At 35.9% G+C, this 26,550-nt stretch overlaps 1 protein-coding gene across 5 annotated transcripts in view; it reads right to left on the bottom strand.

Moving 5' to 3' along the window:
- Nucleotides 1-16,777: 16,777 nt before the first annotated feature.
- MDFIC (MyoD family inhibitor domain containing) overlaps nt 16,778-26,550 on the bottom strand; it is a 53,551-nt gene continuing 43,778 nt past the window's right edge. For 4 of the 5 annotated variants that reach the window (XM_054070442.1, XM_054070419.1, XM_054070435.1 and 1 more), the window contains one exon: nt 16,778-20,625. In XM_054070442.1, coding sequence (XP_053926417.1) covers nt 20,378-20,625 — 248 coding nt within the window. In that variant the 3' untranslated portion in view covers nt 16,778-20,377. The remainder of the gene's footprint in view (nt 20,626-26,550) is intronic. The other variant, XR_008450501.1, reaches the window with a different exon arrangement.

The following is a 26,550-nucleotide window of genomic DNA, read 5'->3' as shown; positions in this document are numbered from 1 at the left end:
TCTGAGCTACCCTAAATAATGCAAAAGACTAACAATTTGTGACACTTGTAAAGAATTATGTCTGCTGAGAAGTGTGAATAAACCCTGATTTCTAAAACTATGACCATTATTTTTAAAAAACAGTGGACACTTAGGGTAAAAAGATATCATTCTCTATAATTTTAACCCTTACAAATATGTGGGCAGATACTATATATAGAATCTATAGAGGTCAATTAGACCCAGCAACACTGGTTGCATCGTTATCCAGCATGTGCATAATTACTTTGTGTACCAAGCACAAAAGTCATAGACCTGTGTACAGGGTACACGTGTACATCTTTCAATGCTGAAATGTGTTTGACAAGGACTAACCGAGTTTTCTAATTGAAAATACATACATAAATGTGTACTTTTAAGATTTCTAAATTATCATCTTCCTTTTTTTTGATAATTACATTTCTTAAATTCTGTTTCAAATGCTCTCAGCTTCCTTTGTGATTTGGTCCATTTTTATCTGTGCCTGAAAATAAGCAACTTACTTTAAAAGGCTGTAACTGGTACAAATTAGGAGGAAAATAAATCACAGAAGAAACGTGAATTAGGTGGTTTACTGGTTTACCAACAGGTGGAATAAACATGCTATGGCAAAAATATCCCATTGAGGTAAGTGCTTAAGGAAACTAATACTAATCATTTACATAGGCATATATTAGGACACTTAATGCTCAGTTTCTAAAGTCTGGCTACTTAATATCACTTCTGCCTCTTTGTTTGTAATTACATTGCTTTCAGATTTATATATTAAACAGTTCCCCAGCTGCTGTTTAGAAAATAATAAATTGATTAATTTTAAGAGCAACCACGTATTGTTAAGATAATTCAAGAGATACAACTGAGTAATGTAATTCATCTATTTTTTTACACATATCTTTATATTAAACTAAAAGTAGAGCTCTACTGTGTTTATTACAGTAAATATTCTTATTGAAATCAACAGCATATGCAGTATTCCCAGCAGGTTCTGTATGAGCCATTATGGAAATATTGCATTGCAATTATTTTTCAGCAATTTTCTCCTACTGTTATTCTACATATTACAATATATTGAGCACAAAATAAGATGTTGATATCTCTCAGTATAGCTTCTATTGGATTATGAATTAAGATGGATATAAATTGTATTGTGAATTAAGAAACATGAAAAGTCAAGGCACCCCTTGGATATAGAAAGCTCACTCAGTATGGCAGAGACCTCACCTCCCCTCCAACATCAGGGCTGACACTCAACACACTTCAGGATAATCCTCTTATTCACCACACTGGCAGAAATAAGAAATTCCCAGGCTTCAAGAAGAAGTGCTAGAGAAATTTATTCTCCTCTTTACCAGCCACTGCTATGTAGGACATTATATGGATTCCCGGGTAGCATTAGTGGTTCTGTTTTCTGCATGCCTCCAGCCACACGGCTGTGATTACTTCTAATCAGTTTCAAGACTCCCCACCCTGAGCTGTGCTTTGGTTATCTTCAGACTGGATCAGTACATTGTAGCCTACCTACCTTAACACTTGGAAGTTTCCCTGAGGCTTTCAGGCTATGCAGAATGCAGCCAAAATGAAAGTTTAGGTCCCTTTCCTACCCCTTCCTCCCCCTACAAGAACTTCACTATTTCCCATCAGTAGTCCCAAGCACCATATAGCAACTGTAATACTGCTCTTTTTTTCCCAGGACAATATCATAAAATTAAAAAAGAAAGGAAAATAGAATAGATTTAAATAAAAAAAAATAAAACATTTTCCTGCCAGCTGGCAGTGTTGTTTCTTACTTATATTACCTTTAAGTTCTTGAGGAGTACCCATGCAAATACATGTAATTTCACTTTACACATATTTTTGATAAAATACAAGTCCAAAATCATTTGTCTGTGTGATCAGAAATAACTCTACCAGACTTCAGTCCCCAAAACTCAGTTTCAGGGGTGCAAGGATGAAAGAATTCTTGGTAGTCACTCATTAACACAATCAATCAGATTCTGTCACTCACACTTGTTCCTCACTCGTTACCCTTCTTAATTTCAGTGAAATTTATAACTCCAGTGTAATTGACCTCTGCCAATATAGGAAGGACACCTTATATTTCAAAAGATCTACAAGGTAACAGTCATTGCACAGAGTTGCCAAAATTTAAAACAAGTGTTTAAAGAAAGTCAATATTGCTCACAACAGTAAAATAATTTTCACTATCATATGGTGACTATCAGTAGCATAACAAACACTAAATTATCTACCAGTGTGGTAAAATCATGTCAGTGAAGGCTGCAGGGAGCAACTGTGAAGATATAATGACAGTACACTGTGCATATGCACTTCATACTATTCAGAAAAAGAAAGAAAAGAAAGTTGGAGGAAATGTATTTATAAAAATCCCTGGTGAATAATATATTAATTATCAAAAAGGGCTCAGCCAAACACTCAGACAATTCATACAGCACATCAGACAAAATATGCCAGCTATTAAAAAACCAAGGCAGATGAGATTAGGCTGTGCAGGTTGTCTCACTGACATGCAGCGTTCTAGACAAGCAAGTGAACATGCTACTAGACAAGCAAGCCAACGTATTACACAAGGACCTACGCAAACTACAAAACGATCAAAGACTGCTTCAATATCATAATGTAAAATTGTAATGGGAAGGCAGACAGGATGATAAAAAGAAGCAGATCTCTTTGAAATGTGAGTCAAGAGAAAAAAAGTGACATGCTCATAACATTTTCAGATGAGGATTTAAGATTATGGCACTTTCTGCAAGAACAACATAGGAAGTGAACACCAAAACATGCACCTGTTAAAACAACAAGATTAGCATAATTTTTGCAGGCTATATAACTCCAGTGTTAAAGAACTCAGCTAGTTCCAGAGAAAAAGATATCCAAGGACAGAGGCATGTAAGGTCCAATTAAATGGACAGCAATGATGCTGAATAAAGTCCAGAGCTGTTTTCTGCCTTCAGAAACTACAGTCTCCTTTAAAATAACAGTACTGGACTCCACTGATTTCCCAGCAGCAATTCCAAAATCAAGAAGCCGCAAAATCTCTTTATCTTTTGGTAGCTTTGTGATGAGCATTCATAAGCTCAAATTTAACTGAAAGGTGAATTTTGCAATTGCAAAACTGAGAGCTGCAGTACCACCAGCTTTAAAAGCTGCCATGTGCGGCACTGGATGTGGGAAGCCTAATTCAAGATTAAGACTTCAGCTGTAGGAAACCATGAGTTTTTTCATTTAATGCTGACTACAAAACTTCTCTTTACTTATTGTTGAAACACAGGTTTCAGGATGAACACTTTTGTCCTACAACTGGAAAAGTACCCAAGTTTCATTTAACTCCTGCTGGTGAGACTGGCCGACTGGCCATGCTGTGATGAAAAGAGTAAGGGCAGAAGCTCTGTAGAAATAGGCAAGAGGTTGTCACGAATAGCCATGAAAAGACAGGCCAAAACACTTCACAGTGTGATAAAGGGGAAAGTAAAATAAACAAATAAAGACAAATAATGGAAAGAGACACAACCAAGTTACACTGGAAAAAACAAACCCAAAATAATTGTTAAATCATCTGTGGGCAAAATGTGTTTTTCAGATGGAGAAAGGTATACATGGCTACCCCAGAAGTCTTTTGATGTCCCTGATTTGAAAATAGCACCAATATTCTTGTTGAAATCACCAGTAAATTCAAAGGAGAATCAGAATTATTTCTCAGTTTTTGATGGATTCTTAGTTTGGCTGCCTCTTACGGTACTTCTGTAATGCACATCTCCATCTTTAGACACAAAATATGCCAGGTAGCAGGTTAAAAATGCTTCTAGATTTATCAGCCGATTTGTCCTACCAAGTTAAGACAGCCTAATATATAAACACAAACAGCACAACAAAATTGCACCTTCAGTATTAGGATCTACTAATTTCATGAAAAGTAACAAACACTTGATATTAAACAAAAAGCAAAGTGAATAATCAGTTTATGATTAATATTGCAGAGGAAGACCTGCAGACAGATGTAGGCAGTATAAGCTACTGCACACAGACTTTTGTGCCCACAAGCACACAATTCAAGTACTTTGGGATGAGCATTCATTACTTTTCAAGGTGAAATATTCTCCCTTTGATAATCTTCAGTGAACACTGGCTCAAGCCCAAAGTAGCTACAATAAGAAATCAACAGAAAAAGTAAATATTTACAAGCACATGTACCAAGGAAGCCAAAGTAGGAGATAAGATAAGAAGCAATAGGTTTTCTTTTGCTGCCAGCTGGTAGGAAGCATGCCGTGTGCCCCGTGAGGAGGTAGGTTGCCTGGCCCACGGGAGCTCCTGCATTCACAACTGTGATTTGTGGCAGGGAGAAAAACTCCAAACAGCTTTAAACAAGAGGGTGAATGCCAGTAATTCATATACTACCATTCACCAAAAAATGGAGAAAACAAAAAATGACTGGCTGTTTATTGAAAATGAAATATTTCGTTGCAATTTAATCCTGCTGTGTATTCGCTTTGTATCATTTGCTTGTGCATGCAAGTGGTGGGGGGAGAAAAGTTATTCAAGTTTTAAAATTACGTTTTTATGAACAAATTCTTAGCTTTCACGCAATAATCTTTTTGTTTACTCATTATGATCTCAACACAATCCTAAAGAAGGCAATTCCCACAGAAATAATGTTGCATCTGTAGTGGGTAAGACTTTTGTATTTCTGTGTTCGTTTTGCAAGTCAAGGTGGAAAGCTTTTTAGGTGCTTGTGGGATCTTCATTTTTTTCTTATTTTGAGCTTAAAAAAAAGACAAATGTTCATAATTTTTCATTTCTGTGGAATCCTTATAAATATTTTTCTGCAGTTTGGCTGGTATTGTGAATGATTCCCCTGTGTAGCTCCACAAATTATTCCTGTACAAGGAATAGAAGAACAAGTTAAGAAAATGAGAAGTGCCTACGGAAGACAGCACTGCACTCTACATTACAAAGATCAGAGGGAGCCCAGAAGCAGAACTAGGAAAAAACTCTGTACACAACATGCACCACAGTGCAGAAATACCCCCCAAACTCAAGTACCATCGTTGTCATTTTTTAAATCAAGTTCACCGGGGGGAAATATGCAAAGGGGACCTGATAAAAGTATAACCTAATGAGTCACTTCTCTGGAAATATTTTATTGAGACATTTGACCTTAAACAACAGATACAGGAGATTTTTAAAGTCCAGTCCAAAGACTATCAGTCCTTCAATTCAAATCACCTCCATATCTGGTGAAGCAAGATACTAAACATTCACAGCCTAAGCAAACAAACAGACACCGTGTTAGAAGAGTTTGGAACAGCACATTCTTCCTGAAATATTTCTCATGACTGAGTAGTAAGCATTAGGTGAGAGAAGTAAAGGACGTGTCTAAAATAGAATGTGACAGGAAACAACCCATAATGTTTGTGCATACACAACAATAAAAATCCCTTAGTTTCATTTGCTGTCACCTCTTGCTGACTGGCAACCTCAGTCAATGTAAGAAGCGATAGAACATGTTTTCTTGGTATGTTTACTAGATCTATGACTGTAAGAGAGAATACTAAGAGACGAAGAGACTGATTTCTTAGGAATAGAAACAAAAACGGGAAAAACAGTGCTAGTGTTTTTAATACCTAAGTAAAAGAAAACAAACAAGAAATTTACTTGGCAACTAACAGGAATTAGAAATCTTCCAGATAATTTAGTGGACTAAATGACTTGGCTGACCATTCAGAAAAGCTGAAATACAGATATCTCAGATAAACCTGACCCTACTGTACATAAATTACTGTGCATAAATTACATAATGATTGATAAACTGAGATCCAGTAAATGGAGACTTATTGAAATTATTTCAGGACTACTTCTAAATGACAGAATTTTGAGAAGCATGCTGTGAGTTGCGGCAAGATCTGCTCATTGCCATACCAAAGAGATGTAGGAGACCTCAGATAGGGCAAGCATTGCAAATGAAATAATGATAAGCCTTTGTGCCGATGCCTGGCATATCACTGTAATTCATACAGTAGCTTGTACTGTCCTTTAAATGCTAGCCAATGGAACAAAGAGCTCATACGAAAAAATCCTTGTTTTCTTGACTTTTACGTTCATTTTGCTACTGCTTTTTAAGGAAGCATTTAGCCTCTGTGGTTCCAAAGAAAAGCCTGAAAATAAAAGCTGTGTTTTCAGGTTTTTGACTACTGGTCAGTCATCCAAGCTCTAGATAGTTGTAGTTCATACTATAGTAGATCAGTGCTCTCCGTGGCTAAATATAGTCTAATACATAGCAGTTCATAAACGTTAATACATATCAATTTGTATTTCTGTATAAAACAAATCTTGACATTATTTTTTGTGATATTCTGATATTTTGCTTATATAACCCCAAACCAAACATGAATTATAGTATGGTTAAGTGGGGAATTACAGAGTCTACAGGAGGGATGATGAACTCTGTGTCTGTGTCATTTGGGAAGTGCTCATCAACATAAATTTTGCTCTTTCCTGGATGGCTAGACTTGCAATGTTACTATCATCCAGAGAAGTCCAACTTCTACATGCTTACATGTGATATTCCCTTGTGCAGTCCCTTCCGCTAATCTTCTAAGTGTTGTATGTGATTCCTTCTGTGTGCAAAAGCTACAGGGCAAACTGCGATCAATGTGTAATTTGACTTGATGCCCTTAGAGTTTCCCAGTACTCTGAAACATGCAAAATCACTTAGAGTAGCTGATTCAATTTGTCAGGCAGCACTGTGTGTAACATGTGTATCATCAGCCCTAATTCAGTCATAGCAGAATAGGGTGTCTTGTCAGTCAGTCAGCGCATTGGGCTATTCGCAGGAGGAAGATGTGAGCCATAAGCCTTCAAAGCAAGAATATTTAGACAGGAATTCATGTGCACGTACAAATATTAACATTTACAGTCACATAGCAATTTGCTTTATAGAGCTAAATTCAATGATTATAGATACCGAAAGGAAAGTTCACAGGACATGCACTTTCCCACACACTTCACCAGAGCTCTCTGAAGGAACAAAGAAATTCTCCCTTTGTCTGTTTCATAACATGGTTTCTAGACTATCACTTCTCAGGAAGTTTGAGAGTTTTGCTTCGGTTTTGGTTTTGGTTTGGGTATTTTTTCTCTCAAACTGCCTTACACCATCTGTCCCAGCACCCTGAAGCACACCTCTAAGAAAGAAAAGGAAGAGGGAAATACAGGTTCCTCCATTTAGTATTGGTTTCAATGGTGAAGTTTTTCATACAAACCAGCAAAGGCAGAAGTTCCCTTAACATAGCAAATGGCTACTCTGTCATCAGACCTTTATACACAGTGTTTGAAATCAGCTTAACAATAGAAAATCATAACAGAACAAACAATGCATGTCTGTTGTTTAATATATTAATGTTAGGAGTAATCACAGTCACTGTATCTACATGTGAGCAATCAGTTCCATTGCTTATGGTTTAAAACTCCATCAAAGAAGACTACGTAGTGAAATAATACCCATCATTCCAGGATTTATCTAAAGGCTATGGTAATATTCATACAGGTAGGCAGACAGTGGGCTTATACAAATGTAGATGTATATTTGCAATTCTCTTTCAAAAATAAGTTTTGTAAAATATACAAATCTGGTGTTTCAGTTACATCCCAAGATCATACCTTAACTTCAGTCTGAAACACGCTAGGACACCTTTGCCCTCTACTGAAAATACAATAAGATCTAACCTGAGAAAAAAGTGATATATACGTTTATTTAAAGCACACACTACGCTGAAGAATCTTTCCTCAAAGATGCAGGAGTACTTACCTTTACCGATACACTATTACTTGAAATATCAGGATCTTAGAGAATTACCATAAAGCCTCCAGACAGCATGTGCTTTCCCTGATTGTCTCTTTTGTTGTTTATCTGAGCTCAGAATTGGACCCAAATAATTCAGACAGAAGGCTTCAACAAGCTTATTAACCCAAGCAGCGCTGCACAGTGGAATACAGAATTAGTAAAAAATCAAGCACCTGAAATACAGTACATATCACAAACAAATTGTGCCCTTCCCATTTTAATTTTAACAAAAGGCTCCAAAAAGTCTTTACACTTTCGTGCAAATTGCCTGCCTTTTGTGCGCCAGCATCCTCGCTGGGGTGCTGATAGCCTACTCAGGGTACCTACAGTCAACAGGATCTTGCATTTCACTACCCTGATTAAGTAAGTAATGTTCACATCCCAGGAATCCCCCACGGAGCAGCAGCGCTCCTACGTGCATAGCCGTAACACCAGTAATGACTGGATTCTGAGACAATTTGAAAACCTTCCTCAACACACTTATTTCTGTTTTTCAATCTATATTCAAAGCGATACTTTGGCATTGTTACGTGATTTTTGACAGGGTTACAGTAAATTCATCATGCTAAATGGAAATGTTTCTGGCAGATGTCTACTCTGCAACAATCAAGCTATGTGTACAGTAAAATGTGACAACTACAGTGCTACTTTTAGTTGCAAAAATTACGCTTATAATACTTTATTAATGCTAACTGGGAGCACAATTACACAGTATATTATTTATTTTTGCATTAGAAAACCTTTATTGCAAAAAGTTGTTTCCGTAGATTCTATGGCATTAAAATTTTAAAAATCTAGTGTTGAGTCAAAAGTTGTTATCGGTAAAAAGAAAATAAACAAGCACATGTGCTAATACAAAAAGACTTTCTTTTTCAACCCTTCAGACTTTTTTCCTTAGTCACTACCAAATTATTTTTTCAGTCATGTCTAGCTTTCTTTTTAAAGGCTTCCCTGGAACAACTGATTTAGAAAGTTTTTTGATGGGAAAAAACCTGATTCATTGAAGAGGAATACCATAAATTTTCCAAAAGCAAATATTGCAAAACATGAGAAAAAGAAGTAGGATTAATTTTGAAAGCAATTTGAACTACTCATATTTACAGAAGTCAACCTTAAATTCTGCAAGTGCCCACTCAGGGAGGTAGGAATAGGCCCACTCTCCTTTGTTAGGGTTTTGGGTTTTTTTCAATTTCTCCCATTTTTCACTTCGTTTAAATGGGAGCAACAGGTTTAAAAGTTATTAGTAGGGAGTAAGAAAATGGACAAACACAGATGCAAGCATATACATCACAGTGGACTATTAAGCCCTTTTCTCTCTGGAAACAACGCTAAGAAAAGGGGAAAATTCTTCCGTCATTGAAGAAATCCCAAGATGTCTCAAAATACAGTCTAATAAACTACTTCTGATTTCCATTGGGGTCAATTTTCATTTCATCCTTCAACTCTCTCAAGAAGACCACAGAAGCAAAGAAGTAGCCTGAGGGAAATAAATAAATAAATACAACTGTATAGTTTGTGAGTTAAATTTCTCCTGGAGGAGAAGAATGAAAAACTATTGCTGAATCAATGTAACACAGCACTGTATTAACCTCTCACTAAGGAGGTGAAATATGCAGTAAATACTTTACATGACTGACCTTTCCACCTGCTTTGCAATTTCCCATATTGCAACACGTGGGAGGAGAATGTACAAAAAAAGAAAACAAGTACCCACTTCTTTTCCCCAGTCCAGAGCAACTGGACCTTATAGTTCTGTCTTTTTGCGTTTTTTAACATTTCAGGGTAGACCAGTAAAGATTATGATGAGCCTACTGACAGCCCACAACACGCAAACCTCAGTTTAATACATTAGAATGCATATTGTCTTTCAAAATTTTCCATAAACTACTAGATCATAGATGAACTTTCATGCTTTATTTTGGTGTGAGTGGACTATTTATCTTAACACTGCTGCTCATCTTCCTTTCACAGCCCATTTTATTAACTTTTTTGTATTAAGTAAATTCACTTTTTATCTATAATGTTTGTTTTACAGGTAATTCATCTAATTTAAAGTATTTTCTTAGTGACTTCAATTTAGCTTTGCCCTTGAAATTAACATTTAATGTATTTTACATTTTTGCAATAGAAATTAATCTTTATTTGAATTATTAGTCCAGAACTATAGCCTACTTGAATGTTGGTATGGAAAACATACATGAATGTCACTTATCCCAGACAGCTACAATGAGAGAAGACAAACACCTTTGTGTTGTGGAGATCCTGCACTAGCAAAACAAAGCACAATCTCAACTCCATTTCATGAGATTAGACACATGTATTGGTATTTCTCACACACACCAGTAAGGGTAAAGAAAAACAGGAAAAAAACCCAACCCACTAAATTGTTATAGAACCTGTTATGGAAAGACAGTCAAGTAGCAATTCATCTTAGAGACCTAAGATAACTGCCCCTGCTTTACCCAATACAGGTGTCTTGCAGAGCACGGGTCAGAAAACATCACCTCCTTATTAAATGCTCTCTCCGAAAACAAGTGATAAACAGTAGAGAATAGCGCTACTTTTCTTATACAGCTAGAATACACAGAGATATTTTGCCAATGAAAATTTTATGGAAAAACATTTCTTTCTGTTCTTTTTAATGTTTGACAAAAGTAAGAATTCTACAAAATTCACTCAAATGATTAAATTATCTATTACTGCTGCCAGACAACATTTCATGTGGTATTACTGCAACACCTCATCTAACCTGTCCAATATGAAAGGAAGTAAAACCCCATCTATTTCAATATTGATTATATATATTTTTCTATTTTTTTCTCTGTATATGCTATATATATGTATGTATGTATGCGTATACACACAGAGCCTTTCAAAGGTAAGCATATCTTCCAGAAAACCATTCCATTGAGAGCTAAAACTACCAGAAGGTGAGTAATCAAACACTGCATTTGGTAGTTTGTTCTACTTATTACTATCTTCTCAGTTACATTCACCTAAGAAATTTGACAGCAGTTTTTGTTTGGCTTTAGATTTCAGTTCTTTCTGCATCTCTCTGGCAGAATAAGAAAAGCTTCAGAACACAGTAATTTTTCCCTGTGAATATACTGGTGTAGCTTGATGAAATCACACCTGCTGGACAAACTATACAGAATAAACCCTACAATTCTCTTCTTTTAAAGCAATTTTATGTCTCTAAGTTATTCCTGTGGCTCCGTTTTGGACTGTTTCTGTTTTTCAAAACATGAAGGTCAGAAAGCAGTGTTCTGAAACTAGTTTCCTAAGTACACTCTCTTCTCTGCTTCCACTCACTGCATTACCCATTTAAAAATCGAAAGGTCACTGTGAAAGGCCACAGCATTTCAACTGAAAATCATTGTTCAGTGCCTTCTTCATCATGATCCTCAAGTCTTTTCAAAGTGTTTAAAGTAAACCTTTTTTTTCTACAAAGTATATTCTAAATATTTCCTTTTTCTTTCATACCATGGAAAAATATTTTCTCAGAATAGGTCCACCCTATCAGGTCCAGATTGTTCTACATAAGCATCTTGTAGCAAGGTACATATCTAATTTACTGTTCCATCAGCTACTGATTTCTGCTAGAAATGCTTACAGATAATTGATGAAAATGTTGAATAGTGGCAGGCACAGTACCAATTTCCATAATACTTCTCTAAAATCACTATTTTAACAAGGATTTAATTTTAAAACTGTTTGAGACCTATCATTACTCAGTTTCAGTCTACGTCATTTGCACATATTAATCTTGCCAATCAGGATGTCAAGTAAGTCCTAAGAACTCAAGTAAATCATGGCTATACAATTATTTTTATCAGCCAAACTCTTATTCTTATTAGTAAATAACAATCAAGAAGTATTTCTCATAAAACGATATTGACTTGCATTAGTACTTTCCCATAATTTAATTTATCTTTATTTCCAGAACAAGCTTCCAATGATTTTCCCTGAGAATAAAATGAGCTTTCCCCAAATTGTAATTATTATTTTTGAAGACAAAGAGTAGCAAGGTAGCTTCAACATTTTGTAATGCAGTTTGTTTATGTTTAAATCCACTCTCCTCTAGGGCCTTAGAACCATATGGTAAGGCCACCACAAAGGTGCAGGCAAGTTTAATACCATTCTTCAGTATCAGGGTCTTCCACGTAAATAAACAGCATCAGGCATCAAAGAACCAACAGAACTGGACAAGAAGTTTTAGTGAATACACAGAAGATGCTGGATTAGAAAACACAGTGTCGAACAGAAAAAGCAAGAAGCTGAAGACTCAGATGGAGCAAAAATACAGAAAAACAAATGGAGATCAGCTTTAAACACGTGGTAGGTTAATTTTCGGGTTTTGTTTGCTAAGACAACACCTGCAGGTCTCCACCCTGGAAATTTTAAAAAGTGTTCTACAAATACCATGAAAATCTTTCAGGTATTTATGTAGAAGATCACAATGTTAATTCTTTGGACTCTTTCCTTTAGAAAAGTTAATGCAACTGAAACAGACATCAGCATCCAACATCTATATTTCTTATTAGCAGAGAAAGTCCCTTCACAAGTTGCTCCCCTCAGTCTCAGGATACTTCCAAATGAGAAGCATTGTCTGTACAGTCTACAATACCTGAATTAAACGTTCTACTGAAGAAGACAGGTTGAAGAAACCAGAATGGATTTCTTTACACTGGACAAGAGTAAACTAGGCAGGAGTACACAAACTCCTGGAAAGGAGTACACAAAAAGGAAAGGTTAATATATGAAAGGTTATGACAAGAGAATGATGATAGTTCTACATATCCACTGGGAATAGAACATGGATACATAAGTATTCCTTGCAGAAATGAAAATAAGATGGAATGGGATTTTAGAAATAAATCTTTTTATCTGTAAGACTACTGCAGCAGTAGTGCCAACTTGAGTGTCCAAATTTCTCTTCATTAGAGGTTTTCAATCACATGTTTTTCAGACAGTTTCAGCCTAGTCTGCCTAACTACAAGTTCTCTAGAACTTCCTTTCAACTATGTTCTTCTGCATTTCCACAGTATTTTTGCATGCATTTTGGAATTGGTATTTTTTAGTATCAGCCTTATTTATACAAATGAACCTGCAAAGTAATTTCCAGCAAAACCCGGAAGCTAGTATTACTCAGAAACCAAGCATATTTTTGTCCTTTCCAAACAATCTGTGAGATACAAGTATGACATAGCCTTTTTTTCATTTACCTGTACAAAAACTACATACTATATTACAGTTCTGCTTTCTGATGCTATAAAAATTACTATTAGGTTTAAAAGGATGTGAAACCTGTAAAAATATCATTTCAACACCAAAATCCCCATTTTCACCATAGGTTTTTGTAACAATACTTCCATATGCAATACATGGAACAATTTAAAAATCATTTTGATGAATTATGAATCACCTGTAAAAAAATAAATAAGTGAAGACATTCTCAGTTTTGGTAAATATTTATAGAGCCAAACAATATGATGTATATGCAACAATCAAATTTCTAGTGAAAATGTGTGCAAGTAGGTTTATTTTGAAAGGAAAATTCTTACTCCCAGTGTCACACCCAATTAAATTCTCCAGGTAATGACCCCATTTGCATAGAGAGCTGAACCCACAAGTGGGAATTTTAATGGGCACACCACCTGAGTACATTAATTGAGAGTGACACTACTTGAACTAGTTTTGTGCTTACCCCACTGAAAATTCTACTCATATTATTTTTAATGTCAAGCTACAAGTCAGATTTCAAGATGATGGATTTGTTCTTTTTTAAGCATTGAATTTGAATAAAAGAAAGCTTTAATTCTGTTATGCATTGCATAGCTTTAACTAATCTGTAGTTCTGATTCTTACCATTGCTTCATTTTTTCAGTGACTGGAATTTAATTTTATTCATTAATTTGTGAATAATTAGATAGAAAATAATGCCCTCAGTGGCTAAATTGCTTTTGGATTGCTGTTTAATGTACTTTTACCAGACAATGTGTTACAGTTAAGCTGGCATAATAGTTTACTAAAATGTAACTGTGTAAATATGTCTAATTATTCTTCCTGAAGAAACAATACAATGTAAAATTTCAGTCCTGGATACCCTAATTTTCTTAAACTTAACCCCATGAAAACTTGATAGTTGCAAAGCAGATTACTGATGCAGAGACAGCAGTGTGAACAGTAGTGGAATCCTTGCATCACATTCCCCTTCATCCTTCACATGCTACTTCCAATGCCCTTGAAGTTATTGTGGATTCTAAACCACTGCTGCTAGTCTACATCAAATATGTAATCAAGGTGTCTCCTCCTCACATGAAGAAACCGACAAATGGAGTTGCATTTCCTAGGGAGGAAAGAAAACCCACGTTGTTCAATACATTTTTTTTCCCAGCTTTTTCTTAGTCTTCAGTAACTGAAAGCAGCACAGAATATAAAAGCTACCATATACATGCCACTGTAAAAAGGTATTAATTTTAAAATAATGTACCGGTCTTATTCTTGTGAGAACTATTGTGAAGACTGACAGTTTGCAAGACTCTGCAGAGGCCATCTCAACAGAACTTTCAGTTCATTATTTCAAGAAACAAGACACAATCCATATTTTGAATTTCATATATTCAAAGATAAAACTCTGTTGAACTACAGTTTCTTAGATATATTCCAAAGTTCCAAGACATCACTTTCATGTATTTATTTGACTGGGAGTTGCATATAGCAGTGAACAGGGAAAAGACAAAAAAAAATCACGACATAGCGTACATCTTGGTATTGTCCTAGACCTCCATAACAAAAACCTTTTCTGTTCTCTTTGAACAATAAAGATTAAAACAAAACAAAACCATCTTGTGACAAAGAAACAAAGGTAGGCACTGTGGAAAAAGATTGTATTGTGAAACACATACAAGCTGGGAGTACTGCATATTCACAGTACGGTCACTTTGTGCAACTTGGAGATGAGACAGATTGCAGAAGCTTACACCACTGATTGAAGAGGAATTGTATAGTGCTTGGGCACCAATTACATACCCTACTGAGATAATATAAAGAGCCTCAATTATAGTGGAGTATTTTGTCCGTTAAAAAAATATATGCACATCAGAATAAAAATTAGTAAGATACTATTAAAGGTATAAAAGGTATTATACAATCTTTCATCTAATGTCCAATTTTTATGAGTATTGAACAATAATGAGTATTGAACAACTGCTATAAAATATACATGTAGAGGAGGCAAACAGGATTGCATGTACTATTTTATTAAATTAACTTTTAAGTGAGGTGAACTGATACACTAAAATTCATATAGGGATTAGGATCACCTAATCAAACTCAATATCTGCCTATTTTGCAGAACGGTAATTCAGAGAAATTTCTGTTTCCAACTGTAGAAACAGTCTATAATATTATAGACTTGTAAAGAAGAGAAAGGCCTTCCTTTCATGTCACTAGCATCTTGTAAATAGCGTAAGCAAGTACTTACGAAGCGACTGAATTTTGTACAAGCAATCAACTTCACATTTGAGTACAACGAGCACAATGAACAAGCGCATCACGGAAGTGGGTGCAGGGTATTATAGTTATTGAACTTCTTTCAATATCGTGATGCTAAAATTGAGCTAAGGTACCTTGCCCTCTTTGGAAGTGATAAGAAGTGTCAGAAGGGCTAGAAGACAGGAAAAGAAGTAAGATTAATGCCTGTAGAATTCTACAGCTACTACTGTCACCATCAACATTACCTGAAGTCTTCCAACACGCAGTGTACACACTCACATAAAGACAGAAAAATATTTCTCTCATCTTTAATTTAATTTTGGAGCCAGGAGAAAGATTTTTGATCTATGATTCATTGTATGATTCATTCTATGACACATATGCTGTCTTTCAGAAAGTTACAAGACTGCTGACAAACGGAGCTTTAGTGTGGAAATACATCAATACAATCAACATTGCTCTCCATGAACACACGTCAAATATAACAATCATTAAGACAATTGTTTTTAAAAATGCATGAACAGCTCAGTAAAGATTCTCATTTAGAAGATTATGAAAGCAATGTTACACCAAACTCAACAAACAGTTCTTAACACTAGTAGGGTAGATGCAATAGAGTAATTTTTCAATCCAAAACCTCCCAAATGTTCATAATCTACTGAAACCATTTTTTCTAGAAATATTAGGGATTACGGATACTGCCTAGAACACCTGTAATAAATCTCAAATGGTCAATTACTTGTCTATGTGTTTATTATTCTCTTACACAATTATTTAGGCACACAGTCTCAATGGCAAGACTTCATGATACACATTAAAGCACAATTTCTGTTAGTTTTAACATCTTACCTCTGTAATGCCTAGAGGAGACATATCAGAATTTTTTAGACCCTCTAACAGCCCACATATCACAGACATCATAGAATGTTCAATAAATTTAGGAGACACAGAAAAAGTAGTGCAAAAGACTGTTTCTGCAGTTTTAAAGGAGCATTAGCATGGTCACACTTGGCTTAAGCCAACATGGAAAAAAAAATCTTTGCTTAAATCAGTTGAAATAACCTACTTTATCCATGTTTAAGATAACTGATTTTAAAAACACACCTGACTTGAAGATAGTGATACTGTGTATAAATCTTTGTTTCATAGGCTGCATAAGCCATTAGACCTTAGTAGATCTACTGTGATACTCTGAATTGACTACACTCAGTTCAGCTTGATTTTAGGAAACAGAGTTTTAGAGTTTGTTTGGTTTTTTTAAAAGACTATTGCTGCAGATGTATTAAAAAAAATTTGCATTTTGATCAAATTTAATAATTACCAGAACAGCATCTCAATAATATAATTCCACTAAGGAATGAATTTGCCCTCTTAACGATGAACTTTTTTACTGCTGGAGATTCATGCTAGCATAGCTTCCAGTGCCTGCATTGGTTTAGCTCCACCTGTAAGATAACCCACCTACATTGGTTCACCCTCTGTGCAAATCACTCAAAGCGTTCAGGAAGCATTATAACAGAAAAAAAAAAAACAGTAACAAGACATGAAAATATCATTCAGAACAGTAACAGGAAAAGACCACAAGAAGCAGCTATCCCAAAGTTTCAAAATAAAGATCTTTATTTCAAAATAGTGTTTGAGAATAGCACATCCAGTTGATATAAAAAAATGAATAGCAAGTTACCATTTTTTCAAATGGGCCAGTTTGCAGAACTATATACTGAAACACTGTACAACTTCACAAGAACTATTATAAAACACAGTTAACTTCTGATGTGTTAGTTTTATTTAAACTGTATTTTCACATTTCTCTCCTTCTAATTCTGCTTGTTTTAATTATACAAGGTGCTTACAAGATTGCCTATAGAGTGAACATTACAAAACAGAATTTAAGAATATAAATATAGAAAGGAATTCCTTAAACTACATACTAATATTTTCTGCTACAAAGATGATACATTTTACAAAAGTGCTAATATCTCTATGACAAACAGTAGCAGTTTACATTTATATGTCAAACAAATCATACAATTTTTTATTCTTTTCAATTGTCTGTAATACTTTGACACTTCTAACCACTATGAGGGCTAATAAACACTATTTTCACTTTCACAAAGTGGGAAAAGAATGTGTGTGTGTGTGTGTGTGTGTGTGTGTGTGTGTGTGTTTGAAGGAGTCTGCACACACTCAAATACACGCATGAACAGAGTTCTTCTAGTTGTTCTTTGTATTTTAACAGTATTGGAACTAAATGCTTAATAGTAAATACAATTCCTAAGAATTCCTAGGTTTTCATAATTTCAATAAATCAAAGAAACCTCTCGTGTTTTTGTAAGTAGAAAGAAGGGTTTGTGCAAAGCAAACTGAATAAATAAACTTTTACACAGAGAAAGGACTCCCTAGATTGGTATTTTTTCTTCTGAAACTATGTCATTCTGTAGTAAAAATTACTTTTACTAACACCCAGTATTTGCTAAAAGCTTAATACACACTGTGCAGTTTTCCAAACACAAAACTGGAACTGCTTTGGCAGGGAACATATGTCGGGACAGGATAGGAGACTGGGGGTCCTCTTTGTTGTCCCAAAAAGCACATTCAGAAAAGAAACAGCCATAATTCACTTCCATCAAGACCAGGAGTACAGGAGTAAGGACAATTCATGTTGCTGCCTAGCCCCAAAGAGCATGTCCCCACCACCAGAGTGTCCACCATAGACCTACAACGGGCGAAGCACTGTCTAGACTTTTTCCAAGGTGCATCTAGTCCCAGTGCTCACTGTGATGCCCCCTATTTCCCCAGAGGCATTATGCCTTACAAAGGCAAAATGCCTCCAGGCACTGCCACTCAACCAAGGCACCTCTTCCCCTTTCCAATATGGTTCAGACTTTAAGGAGTCATAATTGAGCCCCATGGGCCTGATTCTGAGCCCAGGGAATTTATCAATTTAACTATACAATTCCTTATTAGCCTGCCTATTACCATAATATCTTTGTGCTCCCTAGCTGGAGCTAAACCAATGGAAAATTCTGACGTTAATGGAAATGCACTTAATTTATGCAACACAGATCTGACTCTGGCCCAATATATGAAAAAAAAATTAAAAGGAAACATGATAAGACTCAAATCTTGTACTAACTATCAAAAAAAATAGATAAGAAACCCTCTGAGTAAATCTGCATTGCATGAGAATACACCACAATATTGCAGATGTTAAGGAAAAAGTAACACCTCCTAGCTCCCTAGAATAGTTGAGGATTCAGCTATGTTACCTTCAGTGATAACTTGCAGTAGTAGGCACTACTAGTCAGTGTTCACAGGGAGAAGCTTCAGTTAATATCAGACCATTTGTTGACTTAGCTTCACACTCCTGTGATCTTCAGCTTGTCACATTTACATAAATTGAATTCACTAAAGCAGAAAGAGACATTTATAGTCAATTCACTCAACAGAAATAAGCTATTGGCTATTGATGACTCTTGTAACAAGGTCTAACTTCATGAGATCCAACAATCTACAAATGGGAAATCTGGAGTGTACATAAGGAAGTTTGTGAAATCAACATGTGTAGGTGGTTTACAGAGAAAAGTTAATGAGCTATAGACATAGAGGGGAGGAACTAGAAGACGGTGAAGAAAATGGGTACTATTATTCCCTAAATCTGAGAATGCTTTAAACTTTTTTATGTGTTGGACTAAATTAATTTTGCAATTACAAAGAGTGATAATTTTCAGAAAACCTTAGTGGTGTAACAGAGAGCAACTTGTCCACCAGATCCTAACTATACTTTTCAAACATTTTAAATCATATTCCATTTATAGTTAAAGGATATGATACATCTTTTAAATGTTCTATTTCACACAGTTTTTTAAAAGTAACACTTAAGACACATCCAAGAATAAACATTTTTGCATTCAATGACAGAATTCCTTGAGGAAGTAAATTTTAATTTGGTCTTTATACCCTGTTTAAATTTTGCCATCCTCTTTGGATATTTCTCACATGGTGAGGAAATAAATGCTAAGTTAGATGATACTGGCTGTAAAGCCACAAATGTTGACAGTGACACTAACATACAGGTCTAGATTCTTGAGTTAACTTCTGATAATTCCTTTTTCATAGCCAAATTCTGAAGATTTGTTAGTCTATTAGTTAGTCTGTTAGTCTAAGGATATAATAATGTCTACACAGATTTTTCAAAGTCTCTTTCAAAAATCAAGCACTTCAAGTAATATTAGTACTGAAATAAAACGTAAGTTCTCTATTCTGCCTTGACTGATAACAACAAAATCTTGTTACTGTAGAACATGGCAAAACTTTAATTGACTTCAGTTTGCCAGATTTTCCCATAGCATCCATATTGATGCTGAAAAATAACAGGAATCTCTCTCAAACCAATGAGATAGTTAAAGAAATAACAAAAAATAAAACAAAAGAAACACCTATAAACAAAAGAAATACTGCCCATGCGACCACTGTACCAAAACCAACAGCACACTCCCAAGGCTGACTTTGTATTAAGTTTAAAATAATAGAACAAAGTTGCTTTCAATGCAAAGAGACTGAAATTAAGACATTTTGCTTTCCAGAATGCCTGTAAAGGCATGTTATGCATGGAGGCATTTGAGTGTTTAAACACTAAACTACTTAAAGGCAAATGCTTAAGGCTTTGCCCTGTAGTCTTTACTCTGACCAAAACCGGTCACTCATTTCAAATGGTAGTTTTGCCTTCATACAGCCTGCAGTTATCACGCCTACAATTCGGTTTCAACAAGGTCTTCCATTTGCAAAGCCAAAAGGAAGCCGGAATGTTGCTTGAGTTTCACACACAAAACTATACATTTTGTGTTAGCATACAGAGGATTGCTTTTTTAAAAAACATTTATACATAGGGAATTAACAGTGCAATATCAGTTGGTTGTGTGAAAATCTTACCTTGTCTTTCTTCAAATGTATTTAAAGAAAAGCTCTCCAGTTTTATAGAGAATAAAACAAAAAGGGATAAATATTTCATGATGGGAAGCAGATCCCACAGCATTCCATGCAGATCTCCAAGCAATCTGAAGATTCACAACATGCGTCCATTATGCCACAGTCCATATCACATGGGCAGTTACAGTCCTCTCCCATCTCGTCCCCACAGCAACAGCAGCACGCCTCCGATGTGCAGATGCCACAGGATGCTTGTCCCAGAACAATGTTACAGAGAGTGATAAATTCACAGAACAAGCAAGCCAGGATGCAGTGAACACAGCAATCTTCATACATACCAGGTCAGTAAGATGTCACGGTATGAACAAACAAAACAAAACAAAAAAAGAAAAGAAAAAAGAAGAAATCATTATGTTATTCTAAATCCAGATATACGACAATGTCAAATAAGTAGCTGAAAACGCTGATTCAGAATAGACATAAACTAACATCACAAAGAACACGTTTCCCATTTCAGGGTCACTTTTGCAGCCTGATTTGTATCCAATTCAGCACGGGTTTTGATGCAAGTTTCCTTTCCTCATTATGCAAATCCTAAGTACTAAACAGTCACTTAGATCCATTTCCCCAGTCATTTATTTTGTAAAACATAACGTCTATCTTTTCCCTCTAACTTCTTCCAGCAGGCCCACAAAGTGATTAAAAAAAAAATAAATTTAAAAACAGATTATGAAGGCAACTATTTCCAGCTTCTGCTAGTGCTTCTTGCCTTCGGAATCTATTTTGTTGGCTTACTAGTTATGAAGAAGGGAGCTGCCACAACATTTTTGCTTTCTTTTTAGTTTTATGCACACCTTAAAACTAGCATCAGAGTATGTTATATGTATTTCTGTACCTTCAACAATAAAGAAAACATTCAGTCAAAACATATTTTTCTGTTGCTTTTCTACACAAATCACTTGGCAATCTTTTTAATGTACTACTTTAATCTTCAACAGAGTTCATACCTACACAACACCAATATCCATCTCTTGTAAGTATTACTAAATTACATGAGATAATTGACAGTTTGCCCCACAAACTGCCTGCAAAAAATATGGCACCCAAAGAGTAAACATATGGAATATTTTCAAACAATTAAAACATCCATGAGACATGACAGGAAACACAAAGACTGGAATTAAACACAAACATGCCTCAATGAAAAGGAGATTGCAGGAATGAGGGATATTCTCAGGTGCTTTCCCTCTCCTCCCATAGTAAGCACATAACATGTAAAAAACATATTTGTATTTTGCAAGAGACAGTGAATAGTCACCAGAAAGAAAATAAAGTTAAAAATATAAGAAATGTTTACAACAGAGAATTATTGTTCTTTCCTAGCCTCACCCTTCATTCTTCTTTTTGCTGCCTGCAAGCTTCAATCTCCTTTAGCCACAGATAGTTGAAAACTGGGAAAATATTCTGGGGAAATACCCTGCAACATCTCATCCCTACAGACTATCATAGGTATCTGCTATGAGAAGCTGGTAGGAAAGATGGGGTATTGAGCTACGAGGGCATTTGGTCTCACCACGTACAAATGCTTCGTTCTTAGAGTGCACAGGCTGGAGACTGTTATCACAGGGCAAAGATTGCAATCCCTTGCAACAAAAATATGATCACCAGGCCTCCTAAACACATTCAAAATGTCAAAAATGTTGCAGTAACTGTGGCAGGTATCTTGACCGATTCGAAGCACCTCTAACACTGAAGAAACTTTCACACAGGCTAGTACAGAGACAACTTTATACAAGCAAGCACAAATACTTACAGCAATGCAATGACACAGGCTCAGACTTGCGAAATATATCCCAAGAAGCAAAGTAACTACCCGAGCTCCCACTAAACACACTGCCAAGGACTGATTTCTCCTCCTTACTAAATTACTTCGATCCAATCTTATCTTGGGAATGCCTTTACTGCAATGTGGTCACAGTCGTAACATAAATAATGAACTTATGCCCCCCCAAAATGGAAATATCAGGAAAAGCAAGAAGGAAAAGAAAAAAACCTCAAAACCCCTACTACTGTGCAGGAAGTAATACTGAGAGAAAACTGAGGACATTGTTGCTTGCACCAAAAGGTTCCTTTTCCTGAAAAAACACTGTCACTAAATAAATGACCTTCATAGAAAACCCAGAAGATATGTGAAATAAAGCTTGGGAGTATCAGTTCACTGAAGAGGACCAAAGCCACACCGATAGTGATTAATTAGCTGGTTGTCATGGAGATGGTGTTAAATTTGTTCAGGTACAATCTCCTTTCAGATTTTCTTTTAATATGAAGGAAAAAGATAAAGAAGCCAGGAGCTGTATCTAAGAAGCCTTCGTGTTTGAGGAACTGAAGTTTTTACTATTTTCCATCTTTAGAACACAGCTGAAAGAAGCTACTATCACAACAAATTTTGGTCTACAAATGTCTTTTTCAACAAAACACAATCACAAAACTTTATGTCTATCAGTATTCAAAATAAGATGCTTAAACAAATCTCGCCTGCTTCATGCAGGAATATGCAAAATTGCAGAGAGAAATAAACATTCACAGAAATTATATTTATTTATTGATGGGCAAGAGACAGAGTTCATCAGTTAAACAAAAGGGACTGTACTCAGAAACCACCTTCTGGACCACAAAAGAGCTATTCCCTCCTAATCTAAAAAACCCCTAAATGAATACTTACTAGGAGAGGTGGTGTCAATTTAAATAAATGTATTTCAAAGATAAAAGCCATCAAAAATGGTTGAAGACACAGAAAGAGAATTTTGGCCATTAGTGACATGTCTGTGGAGGGTCTTTCTTTCCATCTCTTCTTCACTACTGAACCACTAAAAGGATTTATTTACCTACTGTTTATTTTTATTTCCTTCTCCCTGGACTGCAGAACTAATTTTCCATTAAGAAAATCTTTATGTAACAATTTTACTTAACCTACACAAATACTGTAAGAAAATAAAGATACCTTTTACTATACTCTCCATTCTTGCAATGACTCATTTGTACGGTGAACATAAACTTTGATCCACATTTCAAGGACAAACCTGAAACAATCATGCTTTTGTATTCTTCATGTTATTGACTATTAATAGGTATCCAGGTAGCAATTATGCAACACATGGCAAAGCACGCTTGTACCTAGCCCTACCTTAACTTGCTGAATTCAGAATCATGACTGTAAAAGTCTAATAGTTCTGGATAAAACGAGCGGAAGAATAATTTCTTCTATGGATGACTCCTACATTTTAGCTTCTTAGCTACAGATGTAATTATAAGGAAAAGGAAAATATATAGTCGCAGTGAGTTTCTTCTAATAATAACAAATTTACATGCTACACAAACCCCACATGTGCTTCTCTAGTACCCATATTCCTACAGCAATCTGTCAGTTCCATAGAAACTGATAAACTTTTTCTGACAAAGACATGAAATAGCAGTTATCAGTTATGACACTGTATTACTGTAAAGAGAGGCTGGCATAAAATGATCAATTTCTTTACTTTTCTTTGGTTTGAGAATTAGAGGTTTTCTCACTCTAGATATACTAATGCGATTAAGAATTAGGGGTTTGCCTTTACCAAGGACCAAATTTAGTCTGCCTTGACATTCATGATGCAGCACTGTTGATAACAGCTAACTGCCAAGTTTCTTGGGCTTTAAGTAGTCATTAAACACTTTCACAGAGAAAGAAGAAATTAGTCTACGTTTCACTGGGTAAAACTACGACTAATGAAGATAAGTTTTTCCTTAGGTCTTGCACACTACAACACACCAGTCTCAAATTTCCACTGTGTCTCAATTCTTCTATCACACTTTTCTCTAATTACTGTAGAAATGCTGCACAACAGATTGGCACTATCCAAAAGAGAGGATGTGGTGTGTTAAACATTGTACAGAGATATACTTTATTAAAAAACCAAAAACCAAACAACAAAACAAAACATTACATTCACCCTAGTTTCTTTATGAAATGCATTTCTGATTTCATCAGGATGTAGTATTGCATTGTTGACTGACCCAAGGTCCCAAAAGCTATGCTGAATATCATAAATTATGATAAGCTTGGTCTGTACTCTGTGATAGTATATTTTATTAGACCAACTCACAGTTGGGGAAAAAAGATAAGTTTTCAGACATTCAAGCTTATCTTCAATTATCCCTTCATTTTGCCTGGGATGAAAAGTTAGACCTGAAGTTAAAAAGGACATTCCATGCAGCATTTTTAAATACCAATGTAAGTAAAGCTCTTTCCTTAGCCCTTTGGCACATGCCCAAAAGCTACAGATTTGCTAGGGAACTTATCAAAACTGTTAAACAATGCCGAGGCAAATAGAAAACAAACCAACTCCAAGTGTTTGCTGCTTCTGTCGTACACACATATCCAGCTACTTTGTGCCGGATACCAGCAAAAACCAAGGAGTGTGTATACACTACTTGTAACATCTACTTTAACTGGGCTATAAATATTACCTCATGCAATATCTAGACATGAAAGAGCCAAAAATTCCTTAAAACAGTTTACACAGTCACAGCCCAGAGGGCCCCACTCTATACCTTATCTCAGGTGAAACAGCTATGCTTATTTAAGGGAAAGAAATAATATCAGCAATAAAATGACTTTTTTTTACATGTCTTTAAACATTTGCACGTGCACACCACCTTTTTTTCCTAAAATCTTTGCATACAGATACTACCCTGATATCCAATTCCTTTTAAATATTTAACTATATCTTTCTTTCACTTCAACATCCCTTTTATAGCCTCCTCTTCATTTTTATAAAAAGGTGCTGCTCTTTCTTTTTCTTTTATAAGAACTATTGACCGTCAAAAACGTACAAGGGATGCAGAAGTTAAACTGAAAAATGTACAGAGAAACACATGCGCAGGCTGATCTGTGCTGCTTTTGTAATGCGTGACACTAACCTGTCATAGACTGACCCAATGAGCTTTCATATCAAGCAGGCAGGTCGCATATGATAAAAGGTTTTCATGTCTGCAATGGTAAATAAGCTCACTTACAGGATGGTGACCTTGGTCAGCTTCTTACTAACTATATTCACTGAGTTCAGACAGCTCAAAACAAATCCCCAGGCACTCTGCTGTCTCACAGTGAGAATCAAAAAGGGCAAAACCACAATCAAAGTGGCAGCTGAGGTCCTCAGCGGGAGTTTACTCCGGGCCCCGCAGAGCCCTGAACAGAAGCCCCAGCAGGTGCTACAGGCATCCCGCCAGCCGGCAGCGCAAGGCCAGCAGCGGCAAGAATGAACACGTGGTGCTGACAGCAGAGACAGCCCACAGCCACTGAGCGAAGATAAACCACCCCAGCACAGCTTTCTAAAAGGTGTCCATTACACAGAGGTGGGGTGTAAACCTAATGAGCAGCAGCACGCACACCATTACACCACCATTCCTGCGACGTACAGGGCTGGTATGCAGCCTCTGCTACCCATTCCCTTCCTGGAAAATACTCAAGGGAAAATAAGAAATGCAGAAACAACCAACTGACCTGTCACAACGAGCATAGCTACCCCTAGATAACAGAGCTACATTTATGTAGATGGGGGAAATATGATGACAAATCATAATATATATGATAATTCAGCATTTTGAAACAGAAAGTGATCACCTCTGTTGATCAAGAAAGTAAAAGTGTTGCCTGAACAGGCAAATTACACTGCAAAACACACTGAGACTTTAATGAAAACTTATACTCTAAACTTTCAATACAGATGTAACCACACGAGTAAAATTCTCCAGTTCAAACATACAGATATATTAGGATATGTGCCAACAAACATAGTTATGCTAAGAGATGTGTCAACTTACAATATCTAATGCTTTCTTAGAATATGAAGCCTTCATCGCTATTGCTCATCACTGCAAATACTGATACTAGTTAGGTGCTAGCTAGACCAAGACTTTTTTTTGCTTCAGGCCCTGTTTTCCACTTGGTCCTGTGACAAAACATGTAAATCACCTCCCAAGACTACCATGCAAACAAAAAACATAAACCATGCTTAGAACACACCACTCTTAAAGATGCTTTCTTAAAAATCACAGCTTTGACCACATGATCGTGTTACCTGCCCGCTGCCCAACTGAAGACTGATACAACCTTGACTAACAAAGAAACTGCTGCTTAGCTCTTCACACTTAGACATGAATCTACTTTGAATCAATTTCTAAAGATAACAATAGAAATTTTGGGCCAAGTA

The sequence above is a fragment of the Cuculus canorus genome, chromosome 1, assembly GCF_017976375.1.
Source record: "Cuculus canorus isolate bCucCan1 chromosome 1, bCucCan1.pri, whole genome shotgun sequence".
Taxonomy (NCBI): Eukaryota; Metazoa; Chordata; class Aves; order Cuculiformes; family Cuculidae; genus Cuculus; species Cuculus canorus.
This window is presented reverse-complemented; position numbering and strand designations above follow the sequence as displayed.